The following is an 18,854-nucleotide window of genomic DNA, read 5'->3' as shown; positions in this document are numbered from 1 at the left end:
TACACAAACGTTTACATTATTGCTCTCCAATTCGAATTTGGGGCACTTTACGAATCTGGAAGAGAATAGTCTCACTGCGGGACATATTCGGGATTTGAACAGTTTGTGTAATTACAGGAGCTCATTGCTTCAGTTCATGCTCTGTGCAGAAAAAAGAAAGCAAGCAAAGGGCAGGGGTGCTCAATGATACCACCCGTCAGAAGCTAGCACCACCGTCCACACCAACTGCCACGATGACTAGGTTGAAGCAAGTTCCAAGCAGAGAGCAAAATAGACTCTATTACACACCTGCCAAAATGCCACTGCACCCAAAAGAAGTTCACACACATTGAAGTGGAAGGGAAAAAAGAAAAACAAGAGTTCTGTGCAAAACAGATCCAACTCTTTCCTCTCAGTCTGATTTAAAATTCTTATCACGTTAAGGGGGCATTTTAAGCTGATGTTCAATTAGTCAACAAAATCAATTTGGGAAGTTTCAAGAACATAGTTATCACTGATGAAGAACACAAAAATGTTTTTGAAAGTCTTCCATGCAACTGTACGACTGAACATTCCTGTGTATCTTTAAAATAAAGTTTTTAATTTTGCTGAAGGGCAGCAAACAGTAAAGCAAGCAGCTTCAGAGTTTGATTTTCTTTTATCTGCACTGATAGAGATGTTGCGTTTAGCACTGGAGAGACCCTGTCCTTTTACAATGAGTGACAGAGAGCAAACAAACACCAAATGAGCAGGTAGAATGCAGGCTATACAGATTTAGTACCTTCTCGCTATGGCTATGTTCTTCGTTTAATGTTGTGCTACTGCACGTATCTACCCCAGAGTCTTTAATCTGGGGCTCAGCCCATTCCAAGTCCTCTTCCAATGAGTGGCCGCCAAATCGCACCATTTTCTTTTGCCTCTCAGACAAGGTGTTAGAGTCCGACAATACTGCCTGCTTACTAGTTTTTCTTTTTCCCCTTTGATTGTTCCCTACAGGTGTGGGATAAAAAAAAAGAAACATGCAAAGGTATAAATAAAACAAAGGAAAGTGAAATGAAACAGAAAGTGAATGTTAAGGCTCCACATGTCTCACCAAAGACATTTGGGACACCTCACTGCTATGCCAAGACGCATGGCCCAGCCAATAGTAATCCACGTCCCCTGTGAGAATCAAACACATAAGAAAATGCAGAGGAGGAAGGCACAGGAAAGGACAGAAACAGAAATTACAGATAACTGTGTTAAATCGCCAATCTTTGTGCTGCCAGAATATGCTTCTTGACACAATAGCAATTCAAGAATACTCAGTGCAGCTCCCACATCACAATGGCACAGCAGTCCGATCTATCAATTGAGTGTGAGAATAAATTCCCTCGACCTTCTCCTTCCGTGGACCACAATCCAACTGCGGTCAACAGGCCAGAGTAACAACCTGCTATCTAAATTCTGGGGTTGCTGCTCTAATTGTTATTTTTCACATTTTGCTTGGTTTCCTGATATTCAGCACTAGGTAAGCATGGCCAATAATATTCTATCGAGCTTTCAGGATTCTGATCCTGATAGCAGGGACAAAAAAAAATCTCTGAACTCTGAGAATCCTTCATAGCGTATCCTTAGAATGTGAGTATTTCTAAGCAGCTGGGAACTTTGGAGAGAGATCGGCAAATCAAACTTTTTTTAATACCTCAAACATCAGTGAAGTAGAAATTGTGACTCAACTCAGGGCAGACTCAATGGGGGAAAGAAAACTAAGAAGTAGTTCCATCCTTAAACATAAAACGTTTGAAGAGGACAGGAACACAAAGTGGAGACAAGAACAGGTTGAATATTCAAGCTACAAATTCCAATAGAACATTCTTGTTATACATCAACTGCAGAGTTATTTTTGCCGAATTCATTAAGCACAATTCTAAATAATTATAAAAGTTAGCCAAATATTTGTTTGTTTTCAAGTTCTTCCCAACAAACAAGAACAGATAAAAATAAATAAAGCAACATTGGCAGAAAAATCTCCCCTGAGGTTGCAAATGTACAGATCTGGTGCTCCTGCACTGCAGGCAACTCTGTTAATAAATTCTAAATCCAAATGATGTTTAGTAATGGCCTGAGAATTTCCCATTCTAGGCCCCACAATGTTTCAGGTCCTCTTCCACCATTATCAGTAGATTAATTCTGTTTTATAATCAGAAGATTTGTGTGTTGAGGCTGAAATATAAAGGACATTCAAGATCAACAGCAGACAACATTGGCTAACAGTGAGTGAATCTGTAAAATTATAAATACGACAGCACATTCAGATCAAGTGAACATTTGAAATGTCTTTAAATTTAAACATTTTCTTTATAGCACGGGAGAAGCCGAATCCAGCCATTTAAACTCCTGCCGCCCAATTACACCCAAATTAACACCATCCCATTTGTTGGGAGGAAACCGGAGCCCCTGGGGAAAACCCACGGAGACACGGTGAGAACGTACAAACTCTGGACAGACAGCACGGGGATTCAAACCCAGGTCGCTGGCGCTGTAATAGCATCACGTTAACCTTCAGAAAGTAAAACCTCACAGAAGATATGGCTCATCTCCATTTCAGGCCATCTAATGAAGCTACAGATTAACCAAAGCTTATGTGACACCCGTTTCCCAGATTTACATTGTGAAGTGCCTTCAGCAATGGTGTGGAAAATAAAGAAAAGGCAATTTAAAAAAAATACTGCCTCGTGTCTGCCTTCACAAATTTCTGAACTAATCATTTATTCCTCACTGCACACCATAAAAAATTGGAAGAGGTCCTGATGGTTCTGACACAATCTCCACTGCGTTCTTAGCCCCCTGCTCTACTCACTTCACACCTACGACTGTGTAGCTCAGTATCATAACACCATCTCCAAATTTGCCAGCAATACCATGGTAGTGGGTTATACAAAAGGAAGGGGATGAGTCAGCATAGAGGATGGAGAATGAAAACTTGGCTGAATGGTACAATGTCATCAAAACTAAGGAACTGATTGTTGACTTCAGGAAAGGAAATCCAGAGGTGTACGATCCAGTGATCATTTGGGGATCAGAGGTGGAGAGGGTGAGCACATTTAGGTTCTTGGGAGTCACTATCTTAGAGGATCTTTCATTGACACAACACACTAATGGCATCATGAAGAAAGCACGTCAGGGCCTCTACTTCCTCGGGAGTTTGCAGAGGTTTGCTATGTCATCAGAAACCCTGACAAACTTCTACAGAGGTGTGGAATAAAATGTGCTCACCAGCTGCATCACGGTCTAACATGAGTGTAAAACCCTCCAAAAGGTAGTGGACATAGCCCAGGACATCACAGGAAAAACCCTCCCCACCATCTACGGGGAATGCAGATGTCGGAGAGCAGCAGCGATCATCAAAGACCGTCACCACCCAGCACATGCTCTGTTCTCGCTGCTGACATTAGGAATGAGGTCGAAGTGCCAACAGGTTCAGGAACAGCTGCTCCCCCTCCACCACCACTCATCAATGACAAATTTCATCAGGCACTCATTAAAGGACTCTGACTTATGCACTTTATAGTTTTTCTTTTTATTCTCTCCATATTGCAGTCAGTTTGTTTACATTTATTATCTTACAGTTCTTTATTTGTTTACATGTTTTACTCTGTGTACAGTTTATTGTTTGCTCGACCAATTAGTGGTAATTCTGCCGCGCCCGCAGGAAAAAGGAATCTAGGGGTTGTAGGTGATGTCATGTATGTACTCTGACAATAAATCAGAAATCTGCTATGAAACACGAATTTCTACAGATGGTGCAATTGTAGTTGAAAACTCAGAGATGTTAGAGGAGCTCAGCTGGTCCTGCAGCTCCCATAGGTGGTGAAGATATACTTCTGACGTTTAGGGCCTGAGCCCTTCCTCAATGTACAAGGGAAAAAGAGAGACAGGCATCTCTATTGAGGGCTGGGGAAAAGGGAAAGATTGGGATGGAGGAGACTAATGGACAAAAGGTGTGAGTTGGATATGGTAAGAGGAGAGGTGGGAATTGATTTTGACTGTGAAAGGAGACAGAGACAGACAGAGTAAGAGGTTTTATAGGTTTTAGGGAGGGGGGGTGTGGGGAGCTTGTGACAGTTTGTTGCTATCCAAAGATGTTGAAATGGGAACAACATTGTCAAAGCAGCCAATGCACAAAGGTGCTGGAGAAACTCAGCAGGTGGGGCAGCGAGCACAGGAAGTAAAGGGTAACCAACATTTTGGACCTGGGCCCTTGCGCAGAGTTTTCTTGTTCACCTCCAATGCTTCCAGAATAGAAAGAAAATCATTTGACTGACATAACCTTGATTGTTCAGACAATCTTCTCAAATCTGCAGAGCAGTATATTAAAAGCCCCTGGGCTTGTTCCCAAGATGAAAGCTGAAAGGAAGGAATGTGGTATGAAGCACAGAATTCACCACCTCCCCATTTTTCATGGGGATGCCAAGTGTCCTTTTGGGTCTCGGTGGGGGAATATAATAATCAGAGAGTTTCTCAGCCTCAGTCTGGACAAAGTCGATGTCCTCTCCTCACACCTGCTCCTTCACACAATTTGCTCCCGCTGCAGATTACTCCTTGCTTATGTCCAAAGAGATGCAGTATGAGAAAATCCAATGTGCAACTCTGGCATCTCAAATCTTTCTCCTTAGTTTTGGGGCGGTGGGGGGGGGGGGGGCCTGCATCAATCACCACCAAATTAGACACAATTTTATTGAATCCAATCCAAATACCTGAGTTGGAGTCCAATACGGCAGTGTCATTCCTTAATTGAGAGATGGTATTTGAGAACAGCCTCTTGTGCCTGTGGTGACTCATGTCTGCCTAGACAGCAGCAAAGGCTGAAGCATATTATGCATATTACGGGCTAATAAAATGAACCTTCAACCTTGTCATAGGTCCCGAAGAAACATCAGAGCAAAGTGAATTGAATTGAGAAATAATAAATCTACCTTTTTCAAAAATAATTCCAAAAGGCTGTTTCTATCTTCAAAAGGTACGCATTTCAAATATGAATATCCCATTGACCTTTCAGATTAACAACTTATATACGATGTAAAGAAGAAACAGGTATTACCAACTAATTAAATACAAATTAGGTTTCTCTGAGAGAAAGTCAGTGCCATTTAGGTGCTGGTAAAGTTATTTGTCCAAGACAAAAATAAGCCAAGTGTAAAAAAAAATGAACACATTTATTACCTTATTTTCTCAATTCTTCTACAATTGTTCGTTCCATTTTAGCACATTCTTATATCATATAATGTTATTCAGAGTGCTCATTTAAAAAAATAATTGACACACCATTTCTCTTCTGCAAGTCTGACCATATGATTATGAAATATTTCTCTTATATAATATATTCAAATTAATTCTACTTGTAAAGATATACATTTTATATTTGATGATTGAACTTATCAAGAAAATTCTTCGTTTTGGCTTTAGTTTTTGTTTTCTTCTCAAGAAAAGCCCAAATATTTTTTGCTCAAACAGTGTAGAAACAGGGTTTGGGTCCAGATACAAAATATCAGTCAAATTTAGTCTTCTTCATGATATAGTTCGAATCTAGAACAGCGCAGGGACATGCCCTTTGGCCCAAGATGCTCACAGGGAACATGACACCAAAATGAAACTAGACTATCACAAAACAGACCAATTCAAGCACTATCTCCACTTTTATGGTAAGAAACTGAACGAAAAGTTCATATCCCATGAATGGCCTTCACTGTTTGCCAACATGTTACTTCATTGAGATGGTTTTATGATAACTGCATTGAAACTATTGAGAAAACATTCTGCTCATCCGTAGATGTTGCAACATGAACAGGGGGTGGGTGGCTTCTTGCATTTGTAAACTAGTATGATATGTTGCTAAACAGCCTGTTATTCCACACACATGAATCCATATTTAAGCTACTTGAAGCAAAGAGGGCTAAAAAATTAAACTATTTGGGGACTAAAACATATCTAAATATCAGGAGCTATTTGGAAGCATATTTCCAAGTTAGTGATTCTTAAACCCCTCCAGGCCCACTTTCCCCCACCATTTAATCCCAATATCAGTTGCTTACAGACTATAGAAGGTTGGACAAAGCTGTTCGATGTCATTCACTGGTAGGATGCTAGCCTATATTGAAGGACCCCCATCATTGTAGTAGCTAAAGCAGATAAATAATGTGAAGGTAAAGGGTTCAATCATTTAAATTTAGACATACAGCAATGGTAACAGGCCCTTTCGGCCCACAATTCCTGCCCACTCAATTACACCCATTAACCTACAACCCCCGTACGATCTTGACAGGCGTTAGGAAACTGGAGTTCCTGGAGGAAACTCACACTGTCACGGAGAGAACGCACAAACTTCTTATAGACAGCGCCAGATTCAAATCCTGGTCTCTGGAGCTGTAATAGCATTGCGATAACCGCTACACTAACCATGCAGAAGGAACATCTAGCAATAAAATTACATTCATGCTGTGGCAGAGATTTTGGGATATATTGACCAAACAATTTTCCAACGGTAAAACAGTAGGGACAACCCAGAATAGGGGGAGGAGACTCATAAAGTCATGCAGCAAAGAACAGGCCCAACACAAGATGGCATTGTCGGCCTGGATATGCTACATGTTCCTGCTATGCTCTTCCACACACCTGTCCAAATGTCACTTGGAAGTTGTTAATGTGCCCACTTTCCTCAGTCTCCTCCAGCAGTTCGATCCAGATATGTTCTACCCTCTGAGTGAAAAGGTTGCCCCTCAGGTCCCCTCTCACCTTCAACTTATGACCTCAGAGAGCAACCCTCACCCTCTGGGGATCCAGAGTCCACCCTCTGAGAGAGATTGCTGTGCAAGTGTGTGTGGGATGCAGTACTTGTAGTTTTCACAGGTCACAGGCAAGCCTGGAACAGCAAGCGCGGACATTCCAAACCTACTCCACTCTCCACACTTCCAAATAGATTTCCTCCTTGGGAATCAGTGGCCAAAACTGCCAGAGAAGTCGTGGTTCCTTTCCCATCGAATCAGGAACCAACAGGGCAAAGGCCTTTGATGTTAGGGTTCTCACTAAAAACCTTTCTCCACCCAGAGCACCCCAAACACACCACTTTTGCAGCATTGAAAGCCCCCTAGGCAATTGTCTGTAAGTCAGGTCATCCGTGACTCCTGCAAACCACAAGATTAGAGCTGGGTTCGAATCCACCACTATCTATAAAGAGTTTGTACGTTCTCCCCGTGACAACCTGGATTTTCTCTGGGGTCTCCGTTTTCCGCCCACATTCCAAATGTATACAGGGTTGGTAGGTTCAATAGTCACATGGGTTTCTTTGGGCAGCGCGAGCTGCTGGGTCATGTTGTATCTTGAAATGTGAAAGGGCAAACTTGTATGAATACCCACACTACTCTCAAAGTCAAGGACACCCCTCAAAATCCCAGCTTCAGCAGGATATTTCCTGTTACGTCGCATGGAACTGTAGGAGTCCAGGGAAAATTCCATCACCTATAGGAAACCTTCCATTCTGGACAAACAATTTTCCTGTTGATTTTCTGTTGATCCAAAAAGCGCAGTCTATTTGCATGGCCCCTGCAACCTGCCATGAGGGGGCTCTGCACAGGAGATTTTCTTCTCATTGGCAGACCCAAATCTGTGCAGATCAGCCACATCACCTCCTCCTTGCTGACATCACGCAGGGGACCCTAAGGGTGAGTGCTTAGTTGCTGCTCTATGTACTGAACCCTCATGACTGCATCGCCCAATTCAACACCAATGCAATGCTTTATCAAACCGGCAGCTGCACTGTAGAGAGTTCACTTATTGGTTGCATCTCAGCCTGGTTACGGAATTCAAATCCCTAGGAACGCAGAAAGTTGCAGAAAGTCAGAAACCTAGCCAGATCCATCACAGGCACGGACCTCCCATCCATAGACGACGTCTATATGAGGTCCTGCCTCAAGAAGGCATCCTACATCATCAAGAATCTCCCCGGTCACAACCTCTTCTCACTACTACATTCTCACTGGAAATGGGTTTGTGGTACGGTTGGCATTAGAAGTTAGCGAAATGCCTTTACGGTGCCAGTGATCAGGACCCACGATGTCTGAGAGGAGTCGGTAAATTCTCCCTGTGTCTGCATGGGTTTTTCCCGGGGGCTCCATTTTCCTCCCACCCTTCAAAACGTCCTGGGGGTGTAGGTTAATGGGGTGTAAATCGGGTGGCACAGGCTCGTGGGCCGAAATGGTCTATTACCGAGCTGTATGTCTAAATTTTTTAAAAAGCCTAAAGTTCAGTATCTATAGGTTGAAGAACAGTTTCTTTCCAACAGCTATCAGAGTCTTGAACCACCCCTTACAGAAACGACACCAGAACCACAGAAAGAGCTGCCTGCAATGCAAAACATTATCTTTACTGTAACTAACTGTAACTGAATATATCTAGTTATTTAGCGTCTCTTTCTATGCTGGGATAATTAATGTATACATTCATCATTGGTAAAGCTTCTATACTTATTTGGCTGCATCATTCAACCAGAACATCACCAGTGTGGTTTGTGGCAAGCCCCAGTCCAAGAAGATAGTGTTTCCAATTGCTAACTCCCATTCAATGCACCACAGTGTCACACACTAAAACATGGCCTCCAAGTCACCAGTCTCCATGAAGCAAGGCAGAGAGCCAACATTTTCACATGGCACAGCAAATTCTCACACATTAGCCTCCAATCCAACCCTCATTGACACATCCCTCAGCCCCCATACACTATGGGCTTTTCACACAAGACAAAGGATCGCAGAAGGCTGCGGAGGGTGACAAGCACAGCCAGGTCCATCACAAGTTCCGATCTCCCATCCATCGAAGACCATCGTCATAAAACCTCCCTACCACCCTGGTCACAACCTCTTCTCACTGCTACATTTGGGCAGAAGGTACAGAAGCCCGAAGACCAGTACCTCTAGGTTTAGGAATAGAGTCTTTCTAATGGCTATCAGGCACTTAAACCTCCCCTCGGAACTCTAATCATGGACTGCTTCACTATCACGAGGACTCTCTGCATGACAAAAACACCAGTTTTTCAATCCATCACACAGGATCTCTGACCCACTGGTGTCAAGGAGGAGGTACAGGAGTATCAAAATCAGGATACCAGGCTGGGAAATCATTCTTCCCACAGGCAGTGATATTGGTGAATATAGCTAAGTCTTCCCATAATGTTTTAAATAACATCTTTATGTACATCTTTATGATTTGTGTGTGTGAGATTAGACTGTGAATCAAAGAACTTTTCTGAACTTACAAACACATTACATACACATGCGCTTAGAATTAGAAGGGGGTTAAGTTAGGTTAAATTAATTTTCTTTGGCTTGGCTTCGCAGACGAAGATTTATGGAGGGATAAATGTCCACGTCAGCTGCAGGCTCGTTTGTGGCTGACAAGTCTGATACGGGACAGGCAGACATGGTTGCAGCGGTTGCAGGGCAAAATTGGTTGGTTGGGGTTGGGTGTTGGGTTTTTCCTCCTTTGTCTTTTGTCAGTGAGGTGGGCTCTGCGGTCTTCTTCAAAGGAGGTTGCTGCCCGCCGAACTGTGAGGCGCCAAGATGCACGGTTTGAGGCGATATCAGCCCACTGGCGGTGGTCAATGTGGCAGGCACCAAGAGATTTCTTTAGGCAGTCTTTGTACCTCTTCTTTGGTGCAACTCTGTCACGGTGGCCAGTGGAAAGCTCGCCATATAACACGATCTTGGGAAGGCGATGGTCCTCCATTCTGAAGACATGACCTACCCAGCGCAGTTGGATCTTCAGCAGCGTGGATTCAATGCTGTAGGCCTCTGCCATCTCAAGTACTTTGATGTTAGGGATGAAGTCGCTCCAATGAATGTTGAGGATGGAGCGGAGACAACGCTGGTGGAAGCGTTCTAGGAGCCGTAGGTGATGCCGGTAGAGGACCCATGATTCGGAGCCAAACAGGAGTGTGGGTATGACAACGGCTCTGTATACGCTAATCTTTGTGAGGTTTTTCAGTTGGTTGTTTTTCCAGACTCTTTTGTGTATTCTTCCAAAGGCGTTATTTGCCTTGGCGAGTCTGTTGTCTATCTCGTTGTTGATCCTTGCATCCGATGAAATGGTGCAGCCGAGATAGGTAAACTGATTGACCGTTTTGAGTTTTGTGTGCCCGATGGAGATTTCGGGGTCTGGTAGTCATGGTGGGGAGCTGGCTGATGGAGGACCTCAGTTTTATTCAGGCTGACTTCCAGGCCAAACATTTTGGCAGTTTCCGCAAAACAGGATGTCAAGCGCTGAAGAGCTGGCTCTGAATGGGCAACTAAAGCGGCATTGTCTGCAAAGAGTAGTTCACGAACAAGTTGCTCTTGTGTCTTGGTGTGAGCTTGCGAGCGCCTCAGATTGAAGAGACTGCCATCCGTGCGCTTAGAATTAGAAGGGGGTTAAGTTAGGTTAAGTTAATAGTGATAAGTTAAAGGGTGATTCTGTTTTCATGTTTAAACGTAATTAAAAACAACTTTTGTTTAAGTAACTATTTGCCTTAGTGAATATCTATTGCTGCTTGGTTTTGGGGTCCTCTGGGCTCGTAAAAATTCTCTATCTTTCAATGTAATTAGAAGTTTTTATTCATGAAATACCTGTTCAGTTGCAGCAAGCAAGAATTTCAAAGTATATGTACTTTGTATAATGTGTACGACACTAACTCCTCGTCGTTCTCATTGCTCACCAACTCTGCATCTCTGTCAGGGCAAGGTGGTGCAGAAAACGAGGAACACTCAAGCTGCAGATGCGGGAACCTTAAGCAGACGAAGAACTGCTCAAAGAACTCAGCAGACCAGGCAGCATCCACACATGGAAATGATCAATGTTTCGGCTGTGATTTTATCAAGGCTGATAAAGTCTTTGTAGGTGGCACATTTGGTGTGGCGGTTAGTTTAATACCTTTCCAGTGCCAGCAATCAGGACCGGGCTTCAAATCTCTAAGAAGTTTGTACATTCTCCCCGTGTCTGCACAGGTTTTTCCCAGGGGCTCGATTTTCCTCCAACTCTTCGAAATGTACCAGGGATGTAGGTTAATGGGGTGTAAACTGGACGGCAGAGTCTCGTTATCGGATTTGATGGCATCCCTTCCTCTAGAGAAAATTAGGTGCTCAATAATTAAAACAAATTTAAAAATTCTCCTTGAGGTTCTTTTTTCAATTATTTTCAACATTTATGGATGAATTATTTTTGCTTTTTTATCAAAAATCTTTTCTTTTTCTTTTTTTTAAAAAATATTAGTATTGAAATTAGAATTTGCCGCCTGGCTCTGATTGTAATCACTCAGATTACAGTGGTTAGAAATTACACGAGTTAAAAGTTTTTTTTTCTTTTTTTATCCTTTTTTATCGACAACATGGATCATACGTATCTTGTTTAACGCATTTACTATCTACAATTTTAATTTACTTTTATCTGAACTTTATATCATATTGTATTTGATGTTATTATTTTTTCCAATACCAATAAAAAGATTGAAAAACCTGCCACATCTCAGGAATCAATAGAGTAAAACATTTTGTATCAGAAATTCAAGCAACTGGTAACAATTAAAATGAGAATAAAATAACAGGTAAAAAAATTGTGAGTTTAAAATTGTAAACATTTGGTGAGGATGGGAACAAATATTCAGCCAATGGAGAGCCTTGGTCCTGTTTTAATCGTAGCAGCTGTTTGAATAAAGTTGTGTGAAACAGCAATGGTGTCACCCTAGATGAAGAGCTGGTTGATGCTGCTCGCCATTGAGGTGACGCTCTTAAAGTGTCTCCTTATCCCTGCTTAGTAAGGACAGCTTATTTGCCTCTGCCATCAGATTCCTGAATAATCAATGAACCAAAGACACTGCCTTATTTTTCCATATAACCATATAGCAATTACAGCATGGAAACAGGCCATTTTGGCCCTTCCAGTCTGCACCGAACCAAGTACTCTCCTCTAGTCCCACCTACCTACACCCTGCCCATAACCCTCCATTCCCCTCCCATCCATACACCTATCCAATTTTCCCTTAAATGACAAAATTGACCCTTCCACCACTACTTCTCCCGGAAACTCATTTGTGCACTATTTTGTATTTATTGCTGTAAGGGGGGGGGGGGGATTATATAAATGTTTGCCCTGTGACGTTGCTGCAAAACAACAAATTTGTGATTTGTTCATGACTATAAATTCTGATTCCGATTCTGAAACACTTGCATTGAGACCTTGGTAAAAGCCATCACACATTCTTTTACCTGTTGCTAATTTACGCGCATCCTCTAGTTTCTGTTTCTTTATTTTTACTCTTATTTTATTTGTTTCTGAAATTCTGCTCAATTTTATTCTAACCCTTTGCAATTTTTTTCAACTTTACTTTCATTGGTCCCCCTGAGATTCTAGATCTTAATGAAGTAATGACACTATGGGTTTTCATCTGAGAAAGAATTGAACCTAATTGTGTCCTGTCCTGAACACAGGGTCACTCCAACATTCCAAATAAGCACTCACTTCTCCAGAACAGAACTTATTAATGTCAAGCCTCGTGAAATATTACTTATCATCATTTTCAATAAACATTTAATGACTAAGAAATGCCTGTGTGCTACCAGCCAAGCAGCGAAGAAGGTCTTTGAAACATTGCCTGCTCAAAAACAATCCCATTTAAAAGACCACTCACTTTAAGGTGAAATTTCTGGATCCTTCTGCCGAGCTCTTTGGAAGATAAGTTCAGAAGTAAAGAATTACGCTTCTCGGAGCTCAGTGCCAAACTTGTACTCGATCATGATTTGGTTGGGTCTCATTGGCGCACCTTGAGTTGGCCCCCTGAGGTCGCCAGAGCTTCAGGCGAGATTGGGAGTGTTGGGGGAGGGAAGCAAAGAAGGGCAAACATTATCCCTGCCTTGCTCCCCCAAAAATGATGTCTCCACAAGACTTCTGAACTCCAGCAGCTTTCACCACATTCAAGATTCTGCATAATCATCATGTACATGAAGGCCACAAGAAAGTCTCTCCTTTGCCTGGCCAGAGCCGCTGTCAACACGAGAAGGAGAAGCATGAAGCATGAATCCCTTCAGAGACACTGAGTGTCCATGCATCCATCACCTCCTCCGATGCTGCCTCCTCCTGTAACCTCCATAGCCGCACGGCCTCCTGTCTGGTCCAGCGGTGAACCTGAGCTCCAGGTGTCTGAGTTCCCCTCTTTGGCCTCCAGTTCCACTCTTTGGCCTCCAGTTCCACACCCCCGCTATGGTCAGGAAGCTGTCAGTGCCCGAAGGCCTTCTGAAGCCCTTCTCACCATTGGCACCCTCAAGGATCCCTGGTTCCCATGGCCTGGTCTCCAGCAGCCCATGGCATGATGCGAGTCCCTCAGTCACCAGCAAAGCATTGGTCTGGAAGTCCATACAGGGGGTCACCAAAATATGTGAGAAGATCACTGGGAGCGTTTCTTAAATCGGGCTCAAAGAATTATAGACGATCCTTTCAATCCATCACACAGGATCTCTGACCCACTGGTGTCAAGGAGGAGGTACAGGAGTATCAAAATCAAGATACCAGGCTGGGAAATTGCTCTTCCCACAGGCTGTTATATTGGTGAATATAGCTAAGTCTTCCCATCATGTTTATATCTTATTTTAAATAACATCTTTATGTACATCTTTATGATTTGTGTGTGTGTGTGTGTGTGTGTGTGTGTGTGTGTGTGTGTGTGTGTGTGTGTGTGTGTGTGTGCGTGTGTATGTGTGTGTGTGTGTGTGTGTGTGTGTGTGTGTGTGTCTGTCTGTCTGTCTGTCTGTCTGTCTATGTCTGTCTGTGTGTGCCAGATTATGGTGGAGAAGTTGAGAAGTTGTCCTCGCAGGGACTCAAGACCCCTCTCTGTAACTGCATCTTAGAATTCCTAACGGAAAGAGCATCGTCTCATTGAACACTACAGCACAGAAAACAGGCCATTCGGCCTTCTAGTCTGCGATGAAACATCATACCATTAGTTCCACTGACATGCACCCGTTCCATAACCCTCCCAATAGACGTCTCCCATCCATGTATCTATCCAATTTATTAAAACTTAAGAGTGAGTCCACATTTACCACATCAGATGGCAGCTCATTCCAAACTCCCACCACTCTCTGAGTGAAAATGTTCCCCCTAATGTTCCCCTTAAACCTTTCCCCTTTCATCCTAAAGCCATGTCCTCCTGCATTCATGTCTTCCAACCTAAGTAGAAAGAGTCTACTCACATTTACTCTATCTATACCCCTCATAATCTCAATTAAATCTCCCCTCATTCTTTTTCACTCCAAGGAATAAAGTTCCCACCTTTTTAATCTTTCCCTGTAACTCAACTAATGAAGACCCAGCAACATCCTCGTAAATCTTCTCTGCACTCTTTTGACCTTATTGATATCCTTCCTGCAGTTTGGCCACCAGAACTGCACACAATGTTCTAAATTTGGCCTCACCAATGTCTTATACAACCTCACCCTAACATCCCAACTCCTGTACTCAATACTTTGATTTATGAAGGCCACAGGAGCAGGCAATAAGGATATGGGGATTTGTCAGTATTATCAGCTGACCAAAGGTGAATTTATTCATGAAACATCTCTCCTTACAATCTCGCTGGCAACTTCCTATTAGGTCACAGGAGGTCTCCATGGCTACTTTGCAGGGAGAACATGTCTCTGCTGGGCATTATTCTCTGCTAGTCACAACAGAAGTGTTGGATGAACTCAGCCAGTCTCTCAGCATCCATTCGAAGTAAAAGAAATATTAGCGACATTTTGAACCTGAGCCCTTTCTCAAGGGATGAGTAATAAAAGACAGGAGTCCGTATTACAAGGCTGGTGAAAAGGGGAGGGAGAGGATTACAGACCAAAGGATAAAGGGTGTTAATTAGATATAATAGGAGGACAGGAAAGATAACTGATTGGGGGGGGGGTGGGTTGTTTGTGAAAGGTGACAGAGGGAAAAGGGGGGGAGAGAGAGAGAGAAGGCCATTTTATGGTGAAACCCCTCATTATAGCCATCTCGTTTGAAAAAAAGACCAATTTACCTTTCATGGTGACGACTAATAATGATAATCTTGTGGTCCCTTAACGCAGAGCTGTGTCAGGAGGGGCTTCCAGAGCTGAGGGAAGTGTGACGAGTGGTGCAGTAGCGCCGCCCACCACCATGACATCAAACATACATGTCAAGAAGGGAAAGCGGCCTTTACTGAAAATGGTGAACGGAGAGCAGGTAAGAGCACTAGTGGGGATCTGTGCAAGCAGATCTTTTGTGCAACATAATCGCCTCTATTAACCATATGGCCTTTGTTAAAATTCGCGCTCCTGGGTCGCGGGCTGACAGTGTCATCGTGACGTCATCAGCTCTCCCCTTTGCAGCCGCTTTTAGCAGCATTCCATTTATGGAGGAGGTGGAGCAACTCCACCTTTAAGTGTACCCCCACTCCCCGGGCGGATGCAAGTTTGGAGCGTATTCCAGCTGTCCATCTGCCTTCGGACATTTTATGGAGGTAAGTGCAGCGATATAAGTGCAGAATATCTGCCTTCACATTCGCTGTTTTTCTCTATAAAAGGGCCGAGTGAGAAAGAGAGAGGGAGAGAGAGAGAGAGATGAAGCTAGAGGAAATAATTTGGGAGGGGGGAGTTTAACGGACTCTGGAGAAATCAAAGTAAATACCATCCTTTTGAAGGGAGTCCAGACAGAAGTTGGTCTCAGTCTGGCAGTGCATCAGACCATGGACAGACATGTCAGCAAGGGAATAAGATGGAGAATTAAAATGGGTGGCCACTGGGAGATCCACACTATTGTGACGGACAGAGCCGAGGTGCTCAAGGAAGCGACCTCCCAGTCTCTCTGATGTAGAGGAGACCATAACAGGAGCACCAGATGCAGGAGATTACTCCTGCATCCACACAAATTAAGTGTTGCTTCACTTGAAAGGATGGTTTTCGGCCCCGAATCCTGGTGAGGGTGTAGTGGAGCATTTCCTGCAGTCACAGGGGTAGGTGCAAGGGGAGCGATTGGTGGGAAGAGGAGGGCATGAGAGAACAGTCCCTGTGGAAGGTGAAGAAGGGAGGGGCAGGGGTGTATGTGTCTGGTGGTGGGCTCACATAGTTCCCTGCTCTCTTGCCTAGGTTCTTCTGAGCCCCAGGTGTCTTCCCCGCCATCCCACCATCCAATTTTGCAATTGCATCATTCTCCTGTACCTCGGACCTCAATGGATATCCATTCCCTCAAAGGGGCTGGCTTCCACAACTACCCTATAGGGTTAAATGCTGGCAGCTTCAAGTTCATAAAAATAGTGCACATTGAAATTGATACAGTGCAGCTTTAGACAGGGAAATCTGATAACACCTCTCTGGGGAACCTCTTCATGAAAGATTGGGATATTTATTGGACTTTGAACACAGTGTTAAAGTGACCTAAAACACTGCGTTCATATTTCTCCACGTTAAACGGCCAGCATGTCATAATGCAACAAAAACCTATTGCTTATACCCATGACATTTCAGTCAGAAAATTATACCCTGTCTCTTGATTTATTCACAATGAAAAGACTTCAAAGATTATTTCAGATCCCTTTTTGTATTCCTTTGTGCTTTGCATGTAACAACATGTTGTTGCTTCATTTTAATTTTTCTCTTCTTCTGAGGGTATTGAGTTAGAACATACATGTTTGTCTTATTTAGAATATTACCTTCAAATTAATTTTAACAGTCAAGTAAAATATAACCAACATTTTTTAAAGAGTATTTTTATGACATCGGTCCATTGACCTCCAAATTAGTTCCATCATTCCAACCTTGCATTAATTAGCTGTTGATGGATGGTCTCATGATAAAGGTGAGATGCAGAGAAAGGTCCTTAGTGTTGTTTAATTTGTGTTGAATTAATTGCTTTCATGTCTTATTAGTTTAAATGTATTTTAAAAAATTTACTTTTCTTTAATAGCTAATATTCTAAAATTATTTTATACAGTAAAATCCCTGCAAAATCAAGCAACAAACAGCCTCAGGCAACCGGCAAAAGAAAAATCAGGGAAAATAAATAGGTAAAAAATACGAAGGTCAAACATTGGCACCCCCAGTGGTTAGTTCACCAATCCACGCAGCATACAATCTCAAGTAACCAGCAAATTTATTTATCCACCATCTATCAATCCCCTAAGTTCCGGATACTTGGGGGAAAGGGGAGGGAATTACTATTTACTGAATTTTAAAGAATATTAAATCAACAAAAGACCATAAGGAGCAGGAATAGGCTATTCAGCCCATCGAGTCAGCCCCGCTATTTAATCGTGAGTTGATCCATTTCCCCACTCTGCCCCTCTGCCCAGCCTTCTCCCCATAATCTTTGATGCCTGGACTAATAAAGAACCTATCAATCTCTGCCTGAAGCACACCCAATGACCCGACCTCTACAACCACCTGTGCCAGCAAATTCCACAGTTTCACCACCTTATGGCTGAAGAAATTCCTCAGCATCTCTATTCTAAGCAGACACCCTTCAATCCTGAAGTTGTGCCCTCTTATCCTAGACTCTCCCACCACGGGGAACAGCCTTTCTACATCTACTCTGTCTGTGTGATTCCTTTTCTAGATTCTATTTACTACAGATCTCACACTGAAATCACCTTTAAAGTATGGGAATTTGTTCTGTTCTTTTGAAATATTGCTTGAGGTTGATCCATGCAGTTATTTTCAAGTGGTTAAAGCACTGGAGGAACTCAGCTGCTCTTGCAGCATCCATAGGAGGTAAAAATATATTACCGACGTTTCGGACCTGAGCCTTTCTTCAAGGAATAAAAGAACAAAAAGGTGCAAGAATAAAAAGTGAAGACTGGCTGGGGGAGGAGTTGAGACCAACAAAGAAGTGTTAAGTGGGGAGGTGAGAATTGATTTTAGCTCTGTGAAAGGAGACAGAGAGAATAGGGTCGAGAGAGAGAGAGAGAGAGAGAGAGAGAGAGAGAGAGAGAGAGAGAGAGAGTGAGGGATAAAGAGAGAGCGAGCTGGGGGAAAGGCAACAGGGGGAAGAAAATATAAGGGGGTTTTAAACAGAATCCAAACAAGTCAACATTAATGCCATCTGGTTGGAGGATGCCCAGATGGAGGATGAGGTGTTGTTCCTCCAATTTGCAGTGCATGAGACCATGGACAGACATGTCAGTGAGGTGCAAGGGATTTGAAATGGATGGCCACTGGGAGATCCAGGCTATTGCAGCGGACAGAGCTGAGGTACCCAATATTACTTTGTCTGAATTCATAGGGGACTGCAGATGCTGACACCTGAGCAAATAACAAAACAGTCACTGAAGAAACTTTGTGGTTCAAACAACATGAGTGGGGTTGACATTTTGGGTGAAGCCCGTCTTTAAGCTGAAGCATTGACAATTGCTTTTCCCTTGTTTCTAGTTCTGATTGGTTAAATTGAGGCAAATCCGACAGTGGTTATTGGGGGTAACTATGTCACAACACCAATTTCAGTCCATGGAAATGGAGGCCTTGTGGCAGCAGCTTCCACACAATATGCTGAGGTTCCTGGCAGCTCCTCATGCAGGAGGAAGAAAGCTGAGATGATCCTGTTCCTCAGCGGAACAACTAGACAATGAGGTTTGGTGCATTTTATGGATTTTGGGCTGCTGATCATGGAAATCGCCTTAATATTTTCCTATTACGTACCGTTTTGTAGATATAGAACACAACAGCAGAGAAAACAGGCCATTCAACCATCCCATCTGTGCCCAATCACCATACCGCTAGTCCCTCTCCCATATATGTATCTATCCAATTTAATCTTAAAGCTTAAGTTTGAGCCCACATTCACCACTTCAGCTGGCAGCTCGTTCCACATTCCCACCACTC

The 18,854-nt window shown here is 43.1% G+C and overlaps 1 protein-coding gene and 1 long non-coding RNA gene across 2 annotated transcripts in view; one reads left to right on the top strand and one right to left on the bottom strand.

Annotated features, from left to right (window-relative positions):
- rims2a (regulating synaptic membrane exocytosis 2a) overlaps nt 1-18,854 on the bottom strand; it is an 865,989-nt gene that overhangs the window by 435,993 nt on the left and 411,142 nt on the right. Inside the window, exon 5 of the mRNA XM_069920255.1 lies at nt 761-969. Coding sequence (XP_069776356.1) covers nt 761-969 — 209 coding nt within the window. The remainder of the gene's footprint in view (nt 1-760; nt 970-18,854) is intronic.
- Nucleotides 14,656-17,054, top strand: LOC138755060 (uncharacterized). The gene is made up of 3 exons (XR_011352011.1): nt 14,656-14,745; nt 15,090-15,225; nt 16,972-17,054. It is a non-coding gene; the product is annotated as an uncharacterized lncRNA (long non-coding RNA).

Source organism: Narcine bancroftii, chromosome 2, assembly GCF_036971445.1.
Source record: "Narcine bancroftii isolate sNarBan1 chromosome 2, sNarBan1.hap1, whole genome shotgun sequence".
Classification (NCBI taxonomy): domain Eukaryota; kingdom Metazoa; phylum Chordata; class Chondrichthyes; order Torpediniformes; family Narcinidae; genus Narcine; species Narcine bancroftii.
The sequence above is the reverse complement of the archived record's forward strand: the minus strand, read 5'-3'. Positions and strand labels throughout refer to the sequence as shown.